A 24,235-nucleotide genomic window follows, 5' to 3' on the forward strand; every position below is an offset into this window, starting at 1 on the left:
TGTGACACGGCACCAGAGTTAAGTTAGGGTTTTTCAAAATGCTGACACGCCGAGCTCAAAAGGTTCGCCATCACTGGCCTATAGTCTAGTCCAGTGGTTCTCAACCTTGGCTGCACATTAGAATCACCTGGGAATCTTTTTAAAATCCTGATTTCTGGGCCTCATCCTCCGGAAATTCTGTTTCTTTGTTACTAATGTTGTGGCCCCACCCCATAACAAAGGAACAGAATTTTCGGAGGATGGGGCCCAGAAATCAGGATTTTGAAAAGATTCCCAGGTGATTCTAATGTGCAGCCAAGGTTGAGAGCCACTGGTCTAGTCACTGCCCCTTCCTTAGTTATCTGGTCCTGCAAGAACTAATTTTCCTAAATACCCAATCTACAAGGGGCCCTAAACCAAGGATGTGACAGCTGAACTAGAGGGAGGTCACTGGCGCCATGCAGGATGGACATTAGATACAATCTAAGCTAACCATCTAACTGATTCTCGAAGGGGGAGAGGGAGTTGTAGTCCACCACAGAAGCTGGTAGTTAGGAAACAAAGAAACTCAGAAATATATAAGGAGAAAATCTCATTGTCTAAGTTGTTCAGGATCTGGATCTTAGGGTCCCCTGAACCAGCAGCGCTGCTTTGAATAAAGGCTCTTTCCTGAACCCCAGAGTGTCCAACTGTCCCTTCCGCGCCAATTCCATAAATTCCATATTCCATAACACCACCACTACGCAAACCACACAGACAAGCTGATCTGCCTAGAACACCAGAGTCACTTAGGACCCCTCCTCCTAGTCACCCCATCACCATCCCTGGAGGGCCAGGCCCCTCTCCCTGCACAAGAGGCACACCTTCCCTTCCCCCAAGGTCAACTCTGACCCCTTTCTGCCCCTCCCCAGAGGGCCAGCCCTCCACCCCTGTCGGCCTGGGTGCCCCACAGAAGGGCTTGTCTTGGCCCTCAGACCTCAGCCATCCACCACGTGGGCGTCTCCTGAAAGCAGGGGCAGTCCCTCAGCACATCTGCATTGCTCCCAGGCCTCAGCAGCACACTGACCCAGTCTGCACAGGCGTCTGCACAGGTCTCCTAGAGCTTGGCCAGCAATGATTATACACGAAAACAAACAGACCGTCCTGTCTCTGAGGGCAGCCCATGATGGTCACACCTCACACACCAGAGGCCGCATCTCTCACTGAGGGGAGGGGACCCCATACACGATGGGCTCTTAGGAATCAGTAGGTCGCCAGGGAAAACGGTGACGTTCCGTAAGCTACAAAAGGGGCCAACAGCATTCCGCGGTGGCAGAAGGACAGCAAGTGGCCTGTGTCCACCGCGGCTGTGGCCTGGTGCTTGCCCGGAACTTCTGCGCGCCTCCTGCACAGCCAAGGCTCTGCCACGGTGTCCTCTCATCTGCTTTTTCATTTTCTTTCCTCGTGAATAAATAGCACATCTGGTCTCTGTAACAACTGATTTGAATATGGGTTTTTATAATCTCATGAAATGAAATTTTAATCTTGACCTAATTAGCTGATAATTTTTTTTATCCTCACCCGAGGCTGTGTTTCATTGATGAGAGAGAGAGAGAGAGAGAGAGAGAGAGAGAGAGAGAGAGAGAGAGAGAAACATTAGTGTAAGAGAGAAACACCTATCAGTTGTCTTCTGTCTGTACCCCAACCAGGGATCAAACCTACAACCTTTTGGTATATGGGACGACACTCCAACCAATGGAACCACCCAGCCAGGGCTAATTAGCTGATTTTTAAAACCCACTGCTTACAATGTCACACCCATTAGGTGGAGGAAGGAAGAAAGGAAGGGAGGAAGGGAGGAAGGGAGGAAGGGAGGAAGGGAAGGAGGGAGGGAGGAAGGAAGGAAGGAAAGAAGGAAGGGAGGGAGGGAGGGAGGGAGGGAGGGAGGGAGGGAGGAAGGAAAGAAGGAAGGAAGGGAGGAAGGAAGGAGGGAGGGAGGGAGGGAGGGAGGGAGGGAGGGAGGGAGGGAGGGAGGGAGGAAGGGAGGAAACTACAAATGTTATTGAAGATGTGGAGAAATTGGAACGCTGTGCACTGTGAGTAGGAATGAAAAAGGTGCAGCCTCTGTGGAAAACAGAACAGTGGTTCCTCGAAAACTGAAAAATAGAACTACAATCCAACCCAGCAACTCCACTTCTGGTATTTACCCAAAGAATTAAAATCAGGGACTCACAGAGATATTTGTCCACCCACCTTCATAGTAGCATTATTCACAATAGCTAACAGGTGGGAGCAACCCAAGAGGCTATCAGCAGATCAAAGGATAAATAACATGGGGCAGATACATACAATGGATCGTTATTCAGACTTAAAAAGGAGAGGAATTCTGACATCTGCTACAAAGGGGGATGAACCTTGAGGACATTATGCTAAATGAAATAAGACAGACACAAAGGGGTAAAAAGTGTATGACTCTGCTTACATGAGATACCTAAAGTAGGCAAGTTTTAGAGACAGGAAGTAGAATAGCAGTTATCTGGGGCTGAGCAGAAAGGAGGAAAAGGGGCTAAAATTTAGTGAGTGCAGAGGGTCAGTGTAGAGGGACAAGAGTGTTCTAGAGAAGGACGGTAGTGCTGGCTGCACAGCAGTGTGAATGTACTTAATGCACTGAGCAGTACACGTTGAATGGTGTGAGCAAAAAGGGGGCTGTGTAAAAACCTGTGGCCCACGTCACAGCGGCCATCACGTCCTAGGCCTATGGCTTCCTTCCAGGAAATTAATCTTTACCTCAATGGAGCCCTGCCCCGTGTTCTTGCGCATCTAGGATAGCATAACTTTGAAATGTCAGTCATTTTCTTTTCCTACCCTGGAAGGCACAGCCCCAGGCACCAGATCACTAGACCACAGAGCACTTCCTGGTCATCTTGTTCCCCGCATTCCATCTCCATGTGCTGTAAATGCTCACTGTCACTCATCCTGTACCCACCAGTGTGAAAGAAGTAAGTCTCTAATTTTCAGTCTATCCAATCCTAGAGGTTTCCCAACTCTGCTTTCTCCTGCCTCTACCACCAAGGGAGTCCATGCACCTTCCTTATGCTTCCTCCTTTGATTCTAGGTGCATAACAAGGTCTGCAAAATGGGCTTTCCCTGGAGCATTTTCTCAATCCCTTGAGACTTTGCTTCTGGGCATGTCCTCAAAATTTGGCTCAAATAAACTCATAACCCCTTTCTTTGCTGACCCTGGTTAAATTGGTTACGTTTTGTCGTGTATACTTTACGATGCTAAATAAATAAACTAGCTGCTTATGCAAGCTTCTGCACAACAAAATCCCTCCTTTTCCATCCCTCTGGGAACCAGCAGACTCTTGGCCACCTTGCAGTTCCCTTGCCAGCAAGGCAATACACCTGGTGTATGTGCAACACGCATTTTTCTAACATCTCTTTAGAGAAAGGACTAAAAAGACAGATGTTCACTGATACTCATTCTGGGTTCTGGTAGAGACCATGCCAGTAGCGTCACATTTTCTAGGATTTGGGATGGTTTGTGTTACATTCCTTTGGAGTGTGGAGCAAACTTGTACCACAGTTCACTGAGGGCTCTGGAGTGTCTCCATCCCGGGGCCAGTGACGGGGAGACGTCTGTCCTCGGGACCCAGGCGCTATCAAAAAGACCAGATTGGTTGAGCACTGTCCCGTGCACCGAAGCATTGCCCATTCGGTTGCCGGTCAGGCACATACCCAGGTTGTGGGTTTAATCCCCGGCAGGGAGCGTTTGGAAGGCAACTGATGGATGTTTCTCTCTCACGCAGTCTCTATGTCTCTGTGTCTGTCTCTGTCTGTCTCTCTCTCTTTCTCTTGCTCGCTGTCGATCTCTCTCACTGTCTCTCCCTCTCTCTAAGCATGTACTCAAGTGAGGATTTAAAAAAAACAAAACGATCAGATAGTGGGTATAGAGGACCTGCGTATCCATGTGACACTGGTGGTCAGAGTGACCCTGTTCCTCATGGGAACACCAAGGCCGCAGAGTGGGGCAATTCCTCTCAGGGGGCCTGCCCTGAAACTGGGTCCCCGAGTCCCTGAGGGGTCAGCCTGGGGAAGCGGGAGGCAGGCGGGCAGAGGAGCAGAGGGAGCAGCAGGCCTGGTCATCAGCCGCACACACAGCAGAGCCAGGCCTCCTCGGCCTCCCTTTCTGGCGCCCAGCCGCCCCCCTCCCCCAGGAGAATTCCAGGAAGAGGGGCGGGAACAATGGCAGGAAATGCAGAAGGAAGGGCAGGCCCCACCCCTGCCAGCCCAGGCACCTCTGGCCACGAAGGACAGCTTGTTATTTCCTCCCTGAAATGTCTTTCTGGGCTATGAAATGCCCCACCTGACACCCCTGCCGTAGACCCTGGAAGTCCCCCTGAGGAGCTGGGTGGCTTCACGGGCCCCCACGCCCCTAGAAGGAAGAGCTGCGGGCAGGCTGCCTGCCCTGAGCCTCAGAAGGGGCTGCCCTGAGTGGGGAGCACAGAACTGCACTGGGGGAGCCGAGGAGGGACTCTATGGGAGGTGACAGGGGTCGGGGGCTTGATCACAGGAAGCCCTGATGGCCGCTGTTCCTTCATTTCCCAGAGGATGCAGGAGCCATAGCTTTATTCCGGGGGCCTGGGGAGTGGGAGGACCCAAACCCTTGACTGAGAATAGACCCTAGGGCCCAGGCTTCCAAATCAGACATGCCCCACTCTCAGTGGGCACCAACCCGTAGCCAAGTGTGGCAGGGGGGGTCAGTAGGGGTCACAGAGGCAGGGAGGGACCTGGGGGCCTGTACAGGCTGCCTCTAGCAGCTCTGGGTGTGTGCAGAGGCCCTGCTGGTGGTAAAGAAACCCCTGTGGGCCTTGACCCCACCCCCTGCACCTACTCACAGAAAAATGCCACTGCTCTCTCAGCCTCCCCAGACCCCCCCTCTCCCCCCGGCCCCCATCCCTGTCATCCCTCCGGGCTGGGCTGGACTGTGTTCAGCAGCTCCTGGAATGTGGGGGCAGAAGCGTAGGGGCTGAAAGAGCTGCTGCCAACCCAGAAACAGAAGGGGACAGGAGCTGGCACGCAGGAGAGCGGGAGAGGTCAAAGCAATTTCCATATTCACAGGACACACATTTTTCCTCCACGGAAAAAGAATTCATTCCCAAATCCACCATCCACTAGGGCCACTGCCCTGTCAGAGATGGGAAAAGAGCTATAGGGTGGTGGCCTCCAAATCTGAGCCTGAAGTGGGGGGTGGGGGGAGTGCATTAATGTGGCCAAGTAAGTTTATTTTCATGAAGCACAAAGAAATCTAAACAATTTTATTTTAAAACATTGGACCATTTTACGTCATTGTAAAAAGAAAGCACGGCAACCCAGATGTCCATCGCGGACAAGGGGTAAATATTTAAATCCAGCGTGGTCCATGCGGTGGAAATGGGAAGTACACCATAAGCTTCTCTATGGAAAACCTTCAACACTTTTTTTAAAAAACGTGCAAAGTGTGTGTACAATATACCACCAATACTTCGAGGAATAAAAAGCATGGACAGAGAGCCTAATCTCATGGTTGCCAGAGACTCAGGAAAAGGGAGAATGGAAAGTTACTCTTCAATGCCTATAGAGCAGCGGTTCTCAACCTGTGGGTCGCGACCCCTTTGGGGGTCGAACGACCCTTTCACAGGGGTCACGTAAGACCATCGGAAAACACATATATAATTACATATTGTTTTTGTGATTAATCACTATGCTTTAATTATGTTCAATTTGTAACAATGAAAATATATCCTGCATATCAGATATTTACATTACGATTCATAACAGTAGCGAAATTACAGTTATGAAGTAGCAACTGTTAGGTCGGAGAGAGCCCAGAATCGGATACATGCAGACGTGTGACGAGATAATGGACTCCCCCTGGCATTTCTAACAGATCAGCATGCCAGACACAGATACTGGCTTCTCCACGACCCCCACGCAGATACTGACTTCTTCCTGAATATCTTGCTGACCCCCTGCAGCTGAAACGTCCTCAGCTGAATACCTCAGCTCATGTCCCCGCCCCTCACCCAACCGCAGTACAAAAAAAGCGCCCCCTCCCTGTTGGCGTGGGTACTGTTACTGGTCAACCCACCACACAGCGAGGAAACTGGGACTCAGAAAGGCATTTAACCTGCCTGATTTCACACCAGTAAGAGGCAGAGCCAGACGCCGTGCTTGGCCTTGTACCACACCCCAGAGCAGCTGGGACACCTCGGAGCCCATGAGAACAACAGGAAAGAAACAAAAGGGTCCTTCCTTGATTTGCTGTATCCATGGAAAAGGGAACCCAGCCTACAAATTTGATCAGGTCCAACTTTTTTAAAAAATCAAATTCCAAGCTGCATTCATGTGCATGCCTATTATTCTCTGTATTTTGATGCTTTGGTGTCTGGGGCCAGGGCTAGCCAATTTCTAGAGATAGTAAATTCTACACCTGCAAGTGCAAAGCAGCCAATCCAGAGCCCACACCCCCGCCACTATGGGCTCCCATACTCCAGGGCACTATTCCCCTGCCCTGATCACCCCAGGGAGGTACCACACGACTCCAGACAGCCACCCCCCTCCAGAACCTGCCGAAATTACTCAAACTAGCCAATCCCCAACCCTCTTACCCTCCTTGCGTGGCCTTTTCAAAAGGAACCACAGCAAAGGCTCTGTCCATGGCTCCCCTCACCCCTCTGCCTCCTGTCTCACCCTGGTGTTTTCCTAGTGGCCCTGCATGGTATGGCCCACCCCATCCTCTAGGTCAGTGGTCCGCAAACTGCGGCTCGCGAGCCACATGCGGCTCTTTGGCCCTTTGAGTGTGGCCACGAAGTTTCAACCGCACTGTACGTGCGCACCCGCACGTGGTATTTTGTGGAAGAGCCACACTCAAGGAGCCGCAGTTTGCCGACCACGGCTCTAGGTCAGACATGTCAAACTCGAGGCCCCCGGGCCCCATGTGGCCCACAACAAATATTTTTTGCGGCCCAGCCAAAATAACGGTATGTAAGAAACGTTTTAATAAAAATTTCATAATATCCTATTATACATGCTTATTAATAACAAACTACAACGTTCGATAATGACTGATTACTATAATCGTGTTGCATTCATTTCCCTGACACGCCTTACACGCAGGCGCACCATTTCTCTCCACTAATACCAGCAGCGAATATTTTAGCAGCCGATTGCCACGTCATTAATCTTGGACTGACTTGTTTGGTGGGCCCAACAGGAAATGTTTCACTTTCGGAGAACAAGGAAAATAGGTTTATTTGCGTTACATTTATTAATTTGTGCAGTTATTCAGTGTCTGGTAAGCTATAGGTCAGGAAAAAATATTAATTTTTATTAAAATGTTCTATTATTTTATGTTTATGATTACTCATTTATTTCAGCCCTTTGTTTTCAGCATGTCTCTATCGAAACAGACCTACTTTTCTACGAAAATTGAAGCTTTTGTTTTTTGCGGCCCACATAAACTTAAACCTTGTTTATTTGGCCCGTGTGAGCCTTTGAGTTTGACGTGCTTGGTCTACACCCGTGGTCGGCAAACTGTGGCTCGCGAGCCACATGCGGCTCTTTGGCCCCTTGAGTGTGGCTCTTCCTAAGCCTTAGGAGTACCCTAACTAAGTTAATAACAATGTACCTACCTATATAGTTTAAGTTTAAAAAACTTGGCTCTCAAAAGAAATTTCAGTCGTTGTACTGTTGGTATTGGGCTCTGTTGACTAATGAGTTTGCCGACCACTGGCCTACACTGTGCACTGGAGTTTTCGGGGGGGTGACTGGGAAGGCTGTGCCCTGGGAGAGGGAGCAGAGAGAGAGCGAGGGTTGGGTGTAGGGTGCAGGTCTGGCAACAGTATATGGATGTTTTGTTCTACTTTTGCAACTACTCTATAATTTTGAAATTATTTCCTAAAAAATAGCTCCAGAAAGGTTTCCATGGGTCAGTTTCTCACTCTTTTTTATTTTTTAATTCTCATAGGAGGATACGTTTTTATTGATTTTAGAGAGAGAAGCAGGGCAAGAGGGAAACATCGATCAGTTACCTCCCATAGGCACTCCGACCAGGGATCAAACCAGCAACCTGGGTACATGCCCTGACGGAATGGAGCCTGAAGCCTTTTTGGTGCACAGGACGACACTCCAACCACCTGAGCCACCGGCCAGGGCAGTTTCTCATTCTTTACCTTTTAAACTAAGAGAAGGACAAACCCACTAAAATATGTAGACACATTCATCAGTGACTCAGCTGTACCTTCCTCTCAAAGTGTCCGGCGTGACGGGAAAGGCAGACACGTCCCAGCCAGACACGTCCACACGCACGCACTGGGGGGAGGAGACACCCGTGAGCCCGCCAGCCCTCAACCATGCGTGCCTGGCCACAAGGGGCAGGAAACCAGGGACAGCCGGACATTCCCACCCCCTGAGCCGGCCTGGCCTCTGGCAGCCTTCTCACCAATATCTGATTCCCTGGGGCTGCCTGAGACTCACTCTAAATAGTTTCCCACTTCAATTCAGAGAAAGAAACAAAAACTACTCTGAACGCCAGGGATGCCCTGGATAGAATCCAGAACAAAATCTAGTTTTAAAAATCCTTGGAAAATAAGGATAGCCTCAGCACTTCCAATTGTTCCAGGCTGAGAACAATGGGGTGGTGGACTATAAATATTCCTGCCCAACAAGCCCCCCAGGATTCCAGAAAGGGGGGCCTGCCAACCTGCGTGCTGAAACCCAGGGCCGAACTTGAGGCCTACGTTCCCCAACTTCTAGCTACAGCAAACCACCTCTCGGCCTCTTTAAATGTCCACACACACACACACCTGAGTGACTGTCCATTTCTGTGTGGAATGACTCTGTGACAAAGCAACTGACAGGTGACAAGCATAAAATAGACTGAGGGTTAAATATACAAACCACCATGAATGACTAAGAAGAACACAAGCAACTAAAATATAAGGCTAGGTAACTGGCAGAAGAAGAAATACAAATGGGCAAAAAACACATGAAGAGATGCTCAACTTTACTAGTCAAGGAAACACAAACTATAAGATAGCCATCCCCCCCCACCCCCCACCCCCGGCACTAACAAAAATAAAAAACTGACAGACACTTATTTTACTCTGTTGGTAGTCATAAATTAGGGCAACATGTTGAAAAGTACTCTGGTAGAATCTGGAAAATGTTACATACCCCTAGCCTTGGATCCAGTAATCCCACTTCTAAAGACCTCTCCAAAAGAAAAAATAGTGTAGGGACATAGAAACATTTGGATAAAGATGTTCAAAGGATAATCACTTGAGAGCCAGAAATTGGAAAGAATCTAAATAGCAGTCAATAAGGGTACTGCGGGCCTGGCCAAGCGGGTCAATGGTTGAGCATCAACCTATGAACCAGGAGGTCACGGTTCAATTCCCGGTCAGGGCACATGCCTGGGTTACAGGCTCAATATCCAGTGTGTGTGTGTGTGTGTGTGTGTAGGGGGGTGGGGGGGAGCAGGAGGCAACCAATCAATGATTCTCTCATTATTGATGTTTCTATCTCTATCTCTCTCCCTCTCCCTCCCTCTCTGAAATCAATAAAAATATATTTTTTAAAAAATAAGGGTACTGTGGTGGGGGTGAAGCCTGGTGCACCCACTTTGTGAACTACACACAGCCATTTAAAATGGGTTGATCAGTACACCCTGATGAAAAGCGTTCATGATGAGGTGACGAAAAGCCAGGTGCAGATCAATATGTTGAGCACAATTCCATTTTTGTGTAGGTAAATATATACACATGTATGTAAACAGACACTCGCATTTGCTTAGGAAAAGGGGAGGGGATATTTCCAAACAATGGACACCACTGGAGGGAAGGGGAGGATGGGGAGTGGGTGGGAGAACTTGCACTTTCCCTTTATAACTGTGTTGTCCTCTTACTCCTCACCTGAGGATATTCTCTCCGTTGATCCTTAGAGTGGAAGGGAGGGGGAGAGACAGAGAGAGAGAAACATCGATGTGAGAGAGACAGCTATTGGTTGCCTCCCACACGCACCCCAACTGGTGCTGGGGATGGAACCTGCAACCCAGGTACATGCCCTTGTCCAGAATTGAACCCAGGAGCCTTCAGTTCTTACCACTGAGCCAAAATGGAGCTTACTTAGCCTATAAAAATACTTATAATTTTTAACTTGTGTGGGGGTTTTTTAAGTTATCCATCTATAATATAAAAGCCTGAGTGACTGGCTGACCGTTCAACCATTCGGCCAGTAGCTATGACATGCACTGACCACCAGGGGGGCAGACACTCAATCCACAGGCATGGAAACATGGAACAGACTGATGAATCTCAGAGGGAAGGGGGGATGGGGATGCTGGGAAGAGATTAACCAAAGATCTTATATGCATACTAGAGGCCCAGTGCTCAGATTCATGCACCGGTGGGGTCCCTCGGCCTAGTCAACGGGAATCAGGCCGAAACTGGCAGTCTGACATCCCCCAAGGGGTCCCAGATTATGGGAGGGTACAGGCCAGGCTGAGGGACTCCACCAGTGCATGAATCTGTGCACCAGGCCTCTAGTTTTTTTAATAAAAGAATATGTGTGCATATATGTATGCGATATGTTGGTGCACACCAGGTACAGCCATGTGTCCACATGGGGCATGGGTATAGCGCAGTGATGGCGAACCTTTTGAACTTGGTGTGTCAGCATTTTGAAAAACCCTAACTTAACTCTGGTGCCATGTCACATACAGAAATTTTTTGATATTTGCAACCATAGTAAAACAAAGACTTATATTTTTGATATTAATTTTATATATTTAAATGCCATTTAACAAAGAAAAATCAACCAAAAAAATGAGTTCGCGTGTCACCTCTGATACGCGTGTCATAGGTTCGCCATCACTGGTCTAGTGTAATATTCACACATAAGTGTGGCTTATGTATGTGCCTCTATATAGATCCTGCCACTACTAATAGTTCCCACATACTGAACAACTACAGTGTGCCAAGCATCAAGTAGGTACTTGACATTACCTCATTTAAACGTTACAACAACCTTGCAATGTAGGTACTGTTATTGCCATTGCCCTGATGAGGAAACAGAGGTTCCGAGAGGTCCAAGTCACAGACGACACCAAGAGGAGATGCACTACTGAGAGTGGGGTCCCTGAGAGGAGCCCCTGACCCTTCCTCTCATTCTACCACCCCTGCCCTGCTCAGCTCTGGTGGACAGCCTGGGGGACTCAGAGCACCTGCTCCCGCCAGGCTGGAACCCCTCGTCCACATCAACACACTCCAGGCGTGAGTGACAGGCACTGACTGGCCCGCCCCTCCCCCACAGGTGCCTCTGTCACCCGGCATTCTTGCACGGGGCCCTCTTATTAAGAGGACTGAGACTCATGTTTAGCTCCTTCCTGAAAATGCCCACATTCCCCTGTGCTCCCAGGAAGCACCAGGACACCCCCACTTCCGCCAAGACTTACTCCAGGCTCAGAGACAGCCTGACAGGAGACAGCCACCTGAGCCAGGAGGCCCCACCATTCCCAATATATGTCCTCATCACCTGTGCTGGAGCCTGACACTCACCAAGGGCATTCGCTTGTTATCCTAAGCAGTCTGGCACATAAAGCAGCATCCACTAGGCTCCTCAGAGGAGTAGAACATGAAGCCAGAGGTGAACACTTCAGTATGAATTAGTCCTTTTTCAAACCGTAGCTGGCTGCGTGCTGCCTTTGATGGGAAAGGGCTTGAAGCAACTGGTGTCAGCCGGAGGGCAGCACAAGAGAGAGAAGGAAAGAGGCTGTGCCATAAGGAACCACGGCGTATTGAGCACCCCTTGTGGCAGGTCCCTGAGATCTGCTTTAGCGATTCGTTCAATGCTCTCGAAGGAGGAAGAATCGGGCTCAGGGAGCTTCGGTGACCTGCTGGAGGCCACACTGCGGTTGAGACTGCACTCTGGCTTTTGCCAAAGCTCATGCTCATCCCACTGGACCAGCTCCTGGAGCCTAGGGTCGGGTGGGAGGCAGAGCAGCTGCGGGGAGGGGGGGGGGGGGGCGCAGGGGATTCGGAGAAGGAGCAGCGGCACTCAGGGAGGTTCCGAGCTGCCTGCTGGAACCCCAGTGTGCGAGCACCAGGACTGACGGGATGACACGGACCAGGGGGGAGGAGGAGGCTCTGTGTGGGGGTGAGAAACCCCTCAGAGCCCCACTTCACTTTAGCGAGTCACCGCGTCGCTAAAAGATGGTGAGTGGCTCACACTATTCCAAGGGCAACACTATTGTGAGAGCCCCCTAACCGGCTCCTGGTAAATCCAGGTCTCTTCTCCACGTCCTGACGAACGGAGCTGGGCACAGTCACCCTGGGGCACGCTGGTCAGACCAAATGCAGGATTCCCTGTGAGTTCACATCCCAGATAAACAATGGATCATTTAAGTGTGTCCCAGGCACTTAACTGGGTATCCTGTATGCGTCTTTGACGAAGCTGGCACCCGCCCGGGCCTGGCTGGACCTGGCCAGTGAGGTGCCCCAGTCAAGGTGAGCATTTTGACCCTGATGCTTCGGCAGCTGGATGTACTGACCCCGTGGAGACGGCTGCTTCCATGCTGGTATGTACCAGACATTTGAATCAAAAATACACTGACATTAATTCATTTTCACCAGGAAGGCATTTGAATCAAAAATACACTGACATTAATTCATTTTCACCAGGAAGGCATTTTCCAGAACAAGGTAACCCCGTTTAATTGGATATATTTTCTAAACGACGCAATCAAACTTTCCTTTTTTCTTAATTTTCATTTTTATTTTACCAACATCATTGCCACTGATAACAATTGTTTTCTGTTTAAATTCCCCAACACAGATTTAGCTCAGATTTGTTTTCTTTTTTGGGGCTCATACTAAGCTTTACCAAATTTGGCTCCCTTCCATTTTGAGTTTTCTTTGGTGGAATTATTTCTATTAAAACCCATTTTTCCAGGTCAGTGTTTACAGTTGCCAACAAGATTCTTCCGTCAGTTTTCATTTCCTTATCAAGTTTACCGCGTGCAGTTTGGGCCACAATTACTGTATGGTAATCATTTCCACCAACAATTACATACATAAACTATTACCAGCTTATATTTGTTTCTTAGCTAATCCATGAAGAAAATTGAGAGCAATTCCTGGCAGAAGGGCCCGCACCGCTCAACCCTGGTGCACACTGGCCTCCCCTGGGCAGTTTCAAGAAGTGCTCACGCCTGCCTCCTACTCCAGTTCATCCTCTGAGCCGTTTGCCTCAGCACCCAGACACGGATGTTTTATAGCCTCCAGGTCATTCTCATATGCAGGCAGGATGGCAACACTGGTCTAAAAACCTAGACCTGCACTGTCCAACACACAGCCACCACACACATTCGCTATTTATATTTCAATTCAATAAAATTTAAGATTCCATTCCTCCGTTACACACGCCAACACAGTTCCATCATCTCAGAAAGTTCTACTGGGTAGCACTGGTCCGGAGTGGAGATGAGGGGGTCTCAGCCCAGGCTGCACATAGAAATACCCAACACCTGGGAGTTTGTCCCGATGGCGGCCCGCCCCCAACCAATTAAATCTGAATCCCAGGGTGGGGCCAGACAGTGTCTGTGAAAGCTGTCAGGGAAGCTGTGGTGTGGCTGCATTAGGAACCTCTGGGCTGAACATCCCAGGGGTCAAAACAGCTGGTCAGGGATCAGGGTCCCCTCCCCTCCAGCGTCCCCCTGAGACGCCCAGAGTAAACAGGAAGTGAGCTGTTCAGTGCAGCCTGGGATGGGAGTCCAGGACCTCCAGCTGGATTTACAATGAGCGCCTCCCATCCGTAGAAGTAGAGTTTCCTTTTATGTGGATTTCAAACCCGATTTTATCAACACAAAGTGTATTCACCCTTGGGGTCCCTCAGGCTGAGGGTGGATGGGGTGCTGAGCAGCCAGGAGGCAGTTCCCAGCCTGAGATTTCCTCTCCCCGCCTTCCCCCTCGCCCCCCCCCCGGGACTTTCCAAGATCCCACTCCAGGCCAGTGGACCAGTCTAGGATAGCGAGGTCACCCCAAACTGCCATCAGCCATCAGGGAAACACAGAAGTGCCAAGCGCCCCAAAAGCCCTGGAGAAAGAGAGGAGAAGGGAGGTGGGGAGACGTGGTGAAGAGAAAGACTAAAAGGAAAGGGGGGTGAGGAAGGAAAAAAAGCAAAGCGAGAGACTTTGAGACGAAAGAATAAGCAAGGCATTGAGGAGAATTCTAGCAACAGATGGAGGCCGAGGAGGGAGGTCGGGGGGAGGGAGAGGAGGCCGGATAGAGGGAGACCGCAGGCGTGAACAGCGGTGGAGGGCTGAGACCCACCTGCTTGGAAGGTGGCCTGGGTACACCAGTCATGAGCTCGCAGGGCACACGCCCAAAACCCCAGCAATGAAGGGGGCTGCTGCATGACGACCCCGAGGGGCCTCACAGAGGCCCTGAGGACAGTCAGGTGGCCACGGTCACGGTCATGCCTGTTACTTCCCGGTTTGCTTCCTGACCAGCCGGTGACAACTGGAGGGCGGTGAGTAGGCGTGCTATTTATAATGTTCCACGCAGGTCACCGACTTTTTCCCATTTTCTCTTTCAAAATGAAAAATGTCACAGGGTTACTCATGTCACTTCCCGGTATGTTTCTTACTTTCATCGCTTTAGAATTGTTACTCTCGAATTCTTCTCTCAGATTTCATGTGTAAGGTGAGGTCTCACCATGGAGGCTTCACGGCCTGCCTGCCCTGCTCCAGCAGGTCCCCCTCACGCATCCAACATTCAGGCAAACTGCTACCCGGGCTGGGCACCCATTGGCTCCTCCACTGAGGCCAGAATTCTATCATTTCCACAGGTGGCAGTGTTGTGTGGGCAACCTCTGAAATGCTTCAGATATTTATAAATCTAAGTTTACATTTGAGTTTGATTTAATTCGTATTTAAATTTTTACTTATTGATTTGAGAGAGAGAGTGAGAGAAACATCGATTTGTTCACTTATTTATGCCTTCATTGGTTGCTTCTTGTATGTGCCCTGACCAGGGATCAAACCCACAACCTTGGTGTATCGAGGACGACGCTCTAACCAACTGAGCTACCCGGCCGGGGCCAATGTTTAATTTTTAATTGCTAGAAATGCAAAATTGAGATAAATGTTTGGAAAACTCAAAAATTATATTTCAATGGTTTTTAGAAATTACATCTCAATGGTCTGGTAAATTGGGAACTTATGTGAACTGCTCTTCCGTAACTTCGTGTTTGAGGAACTGGTTCTAGCATACTGGCCCTGCAGTGAACTAGTCACACATGGGAAGTGGTTTTCTGAGAGCCAGCTTCCCTCCAGGAGCTGGAGAACGCCCCCGGGGGCCAATGAGAGGGCCCCAAGGTGCAGTGCAGCCTGGCCCCTGCTGTGACCTCTGACCCACAGCCAGGACAGGCCATGTGTGGCACTGGCCTGGTGTCACCCTGAAGGCCAGCCTGGCCCCTGAATTGATCAAACATATGTTTATGGCCCCTGCACTCATGCTGCCTTCAGGATCTTAGAAATCTCCCCACAAGGTCTGTACAACGCTGCATCTGATCATGAAAATGAAACATGCATTTCCTCTGCGTGCCTCTCAGTACACAGACTGCCCCGCCTTTGCCTCACTAAGCTCTCCCCCTCCATTCCAGCATCTTCAGGGAACTGAAGTCTCCAGAAGTTCCCAGCCCCTCCTAGGGCTTCCAGGAGCCTCGGAAAGGTGTAATGAGCAGGAGCAAGTTGCAGACGAGCCCTCTCATCACCGCCCTGCTATCACTATCCTTGGAGAAAATCACCCATTCTCTCAGCGCCTCAGTTTCCCCACCTGTAATGATGACGATTCTAATAGTAGTATGTAACTGACTTTAAAAGACCCTGTACATAAAGACTCAGCCCAGGGCCAGACCCCTGGCTAAGCTCTCAGAAAACATCAGCTGTTGTGGTTTTGCTACTATTATCCTCAGCCTGGTATTGGAGGCCCCTAGCAATCTGGGCCCATTGCTGCCTTCTCAGTTGGCTCACTTGTCATGTGACTTAGTACCACCTATAAGGCCTTAGCCTGGCTGCCTCCGTACCCAGACACCGGATGCCCTCCCTTCCTCGCCTCTCTAAAGCCTACCCCAGCCTCTAAGTCAGGCTGAGTGGCCCTCCTCCAGGAAGCCCTCCAGGACTACCCAGTGCTCAGAATCACTCCCTTCCTGATCTGCTGGCCCACCATTTGTTCTTGTTGGAGGCTGCTGTGTTTTCTACAAAATGTTTGCCTGTGTTGGGATAGCTTTATGTGAGCTGGTTCTAGCCCCCGCTGCCTGTGCAGGTTGGTGTTGCTGAGGCCCTGGCTCCCACACCTTACAGCCCCACCTTGGGAAGGCCCAGCGGAAGTGACCCCACACATACCATGCCCTGCACTCACGGCCAGTAGAACCACAGAGAAACAGTGACAGTTGGGTTTCTCTTCCAAGCCTTTTAAAATTTCAAACTTCCCAGGTGTTTTGTAGCCTGAGACCCTTGTCAGCCTTCCCCAGGTCTCTGAATCCTCCCTCCTTCCCTCTCTCCCCTCCCCCACCCCAAGGTAACACAGCCAGGCCTCCCAGGACTCAGACACCACTGACCCAGTTCCCAAACAAAGGCTCCCCTATGAGCAGATCACAAAACAGCAAGGCCACCATGCCTGATTCTTGCGCCCAGACCTCAGTAAATGGGACCAAGAGCATGAACCCACCCCTGCCAGCACCGAACACAGCTGCCCCTGCACCCCACCGTGCCCAGCGGGCACTGCTGAGCCCCTGACAGTCACAGCTGTGCAGCCTTGCACGCTGCCTCTGCCCCCAGGCCACTCCACCCACAATCAACAGGACCCTCTGCATGCTCCGTTGGTCCTGCCCACCCCCACCCCTACCACCAGCACATACAAGGCCCAGGAGCTCAATGCCAAGAGAAGGGATCACCAGAAAGCCTGCTTTTGCCACCACAATTTTGCATCTGCTATGCCCCCTGCCTGGCAACCCTCCCCGCTACCTAATGAAATAACAACAGAAAACACCACCAGGGAGGAGTGCAGTCCGTGGGAACCGTTATTACCGTTCCGACGTCCAAACCACAAATCTCAGCTCCAGGCCCACCTCTTCCATGAAGCCTTCCTCGAGAGCTCCCTGCTGGTGGCCTGCCTGCCTCCCGCAGTGTGCCGCTGCCCTCTCCGGTCTGGGCAGGGCGAGGAGAGAGAACCACGCCCAGGCGTCCCTGGGCTGGAGCAGGACACAGGGCGCCTTCTCCTCCCCACTCCCTGGGCCACAGGCTGTCTGTGCAAACAGTGCACACCTGATTCCAGCCATCTCCTTCCCTGCAGCCTGGGCAGCTCTGACGTACCCAGGGCTGAGTTTCTGAGGCTGCAGCCAGGCAGCCAGGAGAGGCAGATGTTCAGCAAATGCTGAGTTGAAACACCAGCTCCCCGGGCCCAGACTGTGGAATATATGTCCACCATGAGCCTAGCTGCACCTGCAGGCACAGAGACCCCCTTGCCCACCTCACCTGTTCCTCCCCATCGTCTCATGGTCTTTGACCACCACATGCAGCTCGGAGCTCTGGTCCAGGGGGATGCCCTTGAGGTCCCACTCAAAGCCCTGGAAGAAAAGGAGAAAAGACATCGCACTTAACCCGTGGCCCCCGAGGAGAAGAGACTGTCTCGTTCACCCTCGTCATCCAAGATGGACCAGGCACCCATAAATGATGCTGGTGGATGAGTGGGTAAATGAGTGAATGAATGAATACATGAATGGCAGGGTCCCAAGATTCAGGGTGACAGTGAGAGCTGACGGCAACAGAAGAGAGGAGGCCAGACTCCCCTAACCCCCTCCCCAATTCAATTCCACCAATCACCAGGCCTAGAAGCACCGCTGGGGAAAATGCCCGGGGAGCCTGCAGGGTCCTCAGGGGCCAAGACCAATGTGCTCATCAGAAGCCAGGCCCCTCCCTGCTGGGCAGCGGGAGTTAGTGCCACATTGGGGAGGCCCAGCCAGAGGCCCCGGACCTTCCTCAGAGCAGAGGCTCCCCTGCGCATCCCAGCCCCATCCACTGAAGGCATCCAGGGCTTCCCAAGGATGTGAAGGGAGCTGGTTAAGGGTAAGGGGCCAGCAGGAGCCAGAGGAGGACCTGGTGCATCTGGGAGCTTGATGGGAAAGAGGTGGGCCTTGGGCAGGGAGAATGGCCTGTGTAAGGGAGACAAGACAGGCAAGGGAGCCTCTAACCACCATCTACCTGACTGACAGAGCTGGAAGGAACATAGACACTTACTCCTCCCCAGGCCACACCCACCTCTGTTTGCCTGGCATGCCAGGCCACCACCGTCCTCCCAGCTTCCAAGCGCCAGGAGGATTTAGTTGGCACATGGGACCACCAGCCCCTCCTGTATGAGCCCCTGACTTGTCCCTACAGAGGCAGTGGCGGCAGAGAGAGGAGAGGGAGGGTGAAGAAACGCGCATACCTCATTCCACACAGGGTTCACGTTGTTCTTGATGACTTTGGTTCTCTTCTTCACCCCTATGAGAGACACAAAGAGGGAGTGAGAGACTGTCCCACCCCTGCACCTCCCATTCGGAAGGGCAGCTTCTCAGACACGCACTGCAGCTCACCTGCCAAAGGAAACCTTACAAACCAGCGGCTGCCCTGAGGACCCCACCGGTCCACATGGATGCCCAGCGCCAGTCACCGACTCCTCTCCCAGCTCCGGGATGGAGAAGCAGCAGCCCATCAGAAGGCTGTTTTTAAAGGAAAATACCCAGGCCGACTTTTCTTAATGATTTGTAATTGTTATTCCAGATTTTCTAAATAAAATTTTTCAATTGCACATTTTCTGACTCTAAGAATGAATGATCTTCATTGAAAAGATTCCATTTTCCTTTTTAAAGCCACCCACCTCCACATATTATAGGATTCCATTTACATGAACATCCAGAATAAGCAAATCCACAGGTAAGTACTTTCCAGGGGTTGGGGGCAGATGGGAATGGGGAGTGAATGCTTAACAGAGGTTTCTTGTTGGGGTGATGAAATGGGCTGAGGTTAGAGAGCGATGATGATTGCACAGCATTGTGAATATACTAAAAACTATTTAAAATGTACACCTTTACATAGTTAAAATGGTGAATTTTAGAGCATAGGAATTTTATCTCAATTTTTATTTTTTTAAATATATTTTGATTGATTTCAGAGAGGAAGGGAGAGGGAGAGAGAGATAGAAACATCAATGATGAGAGAAAATCATGGATCAGCTGCCTCCTGCAGGTCCCCTACTGTGAGCAGAGCCCCCCAACCCGGGCATATGCCCTGACTAGGAATCGAACTGTGACTTTCTGATTCATAGGTCAATGCTCAACCACTGAGTCATGCCAGCTGGGCTATCTGAGACTTTAAAAGATCCAGCTTACCCTGGCCTTGAAGGGGTCTGTCTGAAGCGGGCTATCCCAAGGCAGGTCTATGTGTTCATGAGGGCTGGGACAAGGTAACGCAGAATGGTCGGGGTAGACAACCAGAACTGACACTGTGGTGGTGAGATCAGACCCACAGCGAAAATTAGACAAGATAGGATGAGTGGCCCTAGCTGGTTTGGCTCGGTGGATGGAGCATCAGCCTGCGGACTGAGGGGTCCCAGGTTCGATTCCGGTCAAGGGCACAAGCCCGGGTTGCAGGCTTGATCCCCAGTGGGGGGTGTGCAGGAGGCAGCCGATCAATGATTCTCTCTTATCATTGATGTTTCTATCTCTCCCTCTTCCTTCCTCTCTGAAATCGATAAAAATATATTTATAAATAAATAAACTTAAAAAAAGAAAAGATAGGATGAATGAGGTGCCCAACACACAGCATACTCATTAAACGTAAGTCTACTCCCCCTCCCCTCCCCTCTGTGCCCCACCCGGAAGCATTTCTCCTACTGATTCTTCAATACCCAGCTCATTTTCTCCTCTGATAAGCCTCCCTTACAGTTGTAAGTTGTGACCACAGGTAGCAGACAGCAGGATAACTGTGTGCTTCTATGGCTGTCCTCCCAACTGGACCATGAACTTCAAGGAGCAGACACCATGCCTTACCATGCTCGTATCCCCATATATAGCGAGGTCCCCAGTGACTGGGCGCTGAACGAATGGGTCCTTTTCCAAGTTGGCTGCACGTTCACTTCCTCACCAGAGGATGGAATCACTGTTCTCAGAGAACGCCATAAGACTGCATTCACAATACGGCTGTGTATAACGAATGGAGGGGATGACAGGAAGCACAGGGGGAGGGATGTCCTGGGCAGGACACCAGTTTCCTTATCAAAATGGCCCAGGTCTGCCCTGGCGGAACCACTCTAAATCTCCTTGTGGGCTATACTGGTGTGGCTCCAGCAGGCATGAGACACGCGGCTTTGGAGTCATTCAAATAACAGCCACTGCTGTGTGACCTGAGGTGGGGCTTATAACATCTCTAGGCCTTAGTTCTCTTGGCAACAAATTAATTATAATGAGTGTCTTCTTTACGGGGTTGGAAAGGATATAAGATGCCATCTAAGCATCGATGTCCCCTCCTCTATCAATTCCTAGGACCTACAGGAGTAACGTGGAAAATTCCATCTGCAGCCTCTCCTGAGCTGTGCAGTTGGAAGCACTTCCCGGTGCTCCTGGCTAGTATTAATTAGGTAGTGTCTGTGTGCCAAGCCCTGTGCAAAATGGCTTTTAAATATTTTCCACTTCCTGCCTTCCCCGAGGATGACGGGAACAAAGGCCCTCAACTGGACTTCACTAAGTCCTGGTTAGAAGGGCCAACTCTGGACCCTCTGGCTGACACTGAGGGGTCACCGATGGGCACCAGAGCCCCAAAGAGGAGCAAGAAAGAAATGAAACAGTAACTCCACACAATCACATGCCTGACAGGCACCAAGAAAAGGGAAGGCGCGCTGCTAATTAGGAAACAGTTCCTTCCTCATCATGAATTTAGACTTGTCCTGTCCTTGCTAATTAATTTTGGCCTTAAGAGATGTGGTTTTATACACATATAATAGATCAATAATTAAAGATACAGAAGAGCTCACAGCTCATGCTGGGGTTTGGGGGGCAGGGGACTATGCCCTCTCCTGAGGTTGCTCTGCAGAATTGGGGGCCAGCAAGCATTCGTGAAGACATGAGGTGATCCTCCAGACGGAAAGACTCAGTGAAGAGGAATAAACCTACTCTTCCATTCCCCATGGCAATTTGTCACTTGTTTCCTCAAGCCTCACCCACACAACTCTACCCCACACTCCTAGACCACAATGTCCCATGACTGCACGGTGGTGAGTTTCAGTCTACTCTTTGGGACCCAATAGAGGGCCATGACATCAGTTGAGTAAGTGGACCAATCTGTCTTTTTAATGACAGGGCAGACTAGAGAAGAAAATCTCAGAGTACATTTTTTGTCAGAAAAGTACTATTACTTAAAACTTTTGATTATATTTTCACATATATATTTATGTAGGTATACCGCAACTTAATATAAAATCTAAGTCTTGCTGTATGTAACAGCCCAAAAACTTTGAAAATATTGCCTGTCCGAGGAGAACTAGAGAACAAAGAAATCACCATCCTAGCCCTTGAGTGCCAACAGCCAAGGTGTGTGGCAGGAATGGTGTAGAACACGGTCCTGGTCCCCCACGGAAGCCAACTCCAATAATGACCATGGGCTGAGGGAAGGGAAGTGAGGAGGGCCACAGAGACAGGTAAGAAGCCAGACCATCCTGTCCCAGCTGGAGACCACCTGGCTGAGCAATCTCCACTGGCAAGAGCCCACATACATCCTGTTACCTAAAGGTCAGATGTGGCCATGGCCTTGCATAAGGAGCCCTTCTGCTCACCACCTGGTAATACCCCCCTACTAGTGGTCAGGGTACTGTGCCCGCCAGTGGTCTGGGCCCATCTTGTGGGGACAGATACCTTTCAGAGGCCCAAGATGCTTGTTAGCCCCCCAGGGCTTGGACACACACAGGGGTTAGAGTGTGGAAGGGAGCACACAGCCATCTGTCAATCTCCAGTAGCCAAGACAGGACAGACACCCTCCCCCCGCCCCCCGCCCCCCAACTCAATTATAAAGGTAAGGAACGATACATTTGGGAAGCAGACGAAACACTGGGTTTTGGGACACTGATGACAATGGGATCTTTGGGGCTGGTGGGATCACAGAGAAGACAAACTCTAGCCCTAACCGGTTTGGCTCAGTGGATAGAGCGTCAGCCTACAGACTCAAGGGTCCCGGGTTCGATTCCGGTAAAGGGCATGTACCTTGGTTGTGGGCACATCCTCAGTAGGGAGTGTGCAGGAGGCAGCTGATCGATGTTTCTAACTCTCCAACTCTCTATCCCTCTCCCTTCCTCTCTGTGAAAAATCAATAAAATATATTTAAAAAAAAAAAAGACAAACTCTAAGGCAGGGTGCTCACTGAGGGCGCACACCACAGTCTGTACCATGGGAGTTTCATGCCTGACGAAGGATGTTTTAAGGAAAGGCTGAGGAATACTGGTCCATTTCCCTTTGCATCTCTAGGCACCAAGGCCCAAATGTCCATGGACAGATAAATGGATAAACAGAATGTGGAATAGCCATTAAAATGGAATATTATTCAGCCTTAAAAAGGAAGGCAATTCTGACACATGCTACCAGATGAACACTGAGAACATTATTCTAAATGAAATAAGCCAGACACAAAAGGACAAATATTATATGATTCAACTTAGGTACCCGGAATGTCAAATTCATAGACACAGAAAGTAGAACAGAAGTTACCAGGAGCGGGGGCAGGAAGATGGGGAGTTGTTATGTAATGGGTGTGGAGATTCAGTTGGGATAATAAAGAAGTTCTAGAGGTCGATAACGGGCATGCCTGCACAACAATGTGGATGTGTTGAATACCACTGAATTCTATTCAAAATAGTTAAAATGGTAAATGTTGTTACGTATATTTTACCACAGTAAAAATAGTTTTAAGGCCCCAAGAAGTGAAACAACTCAACACTTAGAGTTGCTGTCCCTAGTATGTGAGGGACACTGACTTTCATGAGGGGAATGATGTACAAAAGTGTGCAGATCTTTTCCCACACCTGTTATGTGCCTGGTACAAGGCTGGCGGCAGGATTAATTAAAGGGGGTGCAGATGCCACAGCCACCCTGCCCTCATATCCAAGCAGACAAAGAAGCAACCCCACTTCCTGGAGCTGAAGGTGTCGGGGAGAAGACCTGATATTGCCTAGGCTGGCCCACTGAACCAGCATCCTGGCAACCACATCCTTGCATGCTGCCCCCCACGTTGATCTGGTCCAGCCCTGGGGCCAAAGGAGGGCCCGCAGCTTCTACTTCCATGCCCCCGGGAGCCCTGAATGTCCATGTAAGAAGTGCAGCTACTCTGCTGGAGGGATGTGCTAGAGGCAGAGGGGCCTAGGGGTCTCCACACCTGGGAGCATGTGGACTAAAAACAGGGACAGTCGCAGGCTAGATAAAAATCCAGCAGGGACCCAAAGAGATATTTATATGCCCATATCCATAGCAGCATTATTCACAGTAGTTAAAACATATAGGCAGCCCAAGCGTCCACTGACAGATAAATGGATAAACAAAACGTGAGATGTACATACAATGGAATATTATTCAGCCTTAAAAAGGAAGGAAATTCTGAAACAAGCTACAACATGGATGGACCTTGAGGACATTATAGAAGTGAAATAAGCTTGGGGAGGAGGAAGGGGGAGATATTATTTGACAGGCATAGAGTTCAGTTGGGAAAGATGAAGGAGTTGTGGAGATGGATGGTGGTGGTGGTTGCACACAGTATGAATGTACTTAGTGACACTGAACTGTACACTTCAAAGTGGTTAAGATGGTAAATTTTACCACGAAATTTTTTTTAAAGTCCAGGTGAAAGATGAGAGGACACAGGCTGTGGGGCTGGGTCTAGGCCAGTGTCTGGGTGAGGAAGGGGGTAGGGGGAGTGGCAGAGGATGTCTCAGGTTCGGACAGGGGTGCGTGGCTGGCTGGGGGTGCCAGGCACCTAGAGAGACAGCTGTCTCTGTCCGGGGTGAAGGACTGGCTGCCGGACGCTGGGCAGCCTTCAGGTCCTGCAGGCAGCCTCTCATTTGTTCCTCACTGTTTACTGAGGACTTGCTCTGTACTGGGCCCTTTCTTGACACTTCATTAGAACACCCATCAGACAAAGACCCTGATAGACATTCAGAAT

The 24,235-nt window shown here is 50.2% G+C and overlaps 1 protein-coding gene across 20 annotated transcripts in view; it reads right to left on the bottom strand.

The window, feature by feature from the left end:
• Window positions 1-24,235, bottom strand: part of DYSF (dysferlin) — a 198,668-nt gene that overhangs the window by 155,376 nt on the left and 19,057 nt on the right. For all 20 annotated transcript variants that reach the window (XM_036334154.1, XM_036334149.1, XM_036334150.1 and 17 more), the window contains exons 2-3: window positions 18,486-18,541; window positions 17,534-17,625 (exon numbers count right to left, since the gene is read on the bottom strand). In XM_036334154.1, coding sequence (XP_036190047.1) covers window positions 17,534-17,625; window positions 18,486-18,541 — 148 coding nt within the window. The remainder of the gene's footprint in view (window positions 1-17,533; window positions 17,626-18,485; window positions 18,542-24,235) is intronic.

Source organism: Myotis myotis, unplaced genomic scaffold (assembly GCF_014108235.1).
Source record: "Myotis myotis isolate mMyoMyo1 unplaced genomic scaffold, mMyoMyo1.p scaffold_m19_p_14, whole genome shotgun sequence".
NCBI classification, from domain to species: Eukaryota; Metazoa; Chordata; class Mammalia; order Chiroptera; family Vespertilionidae; genus Myotis; species Myotis myotis.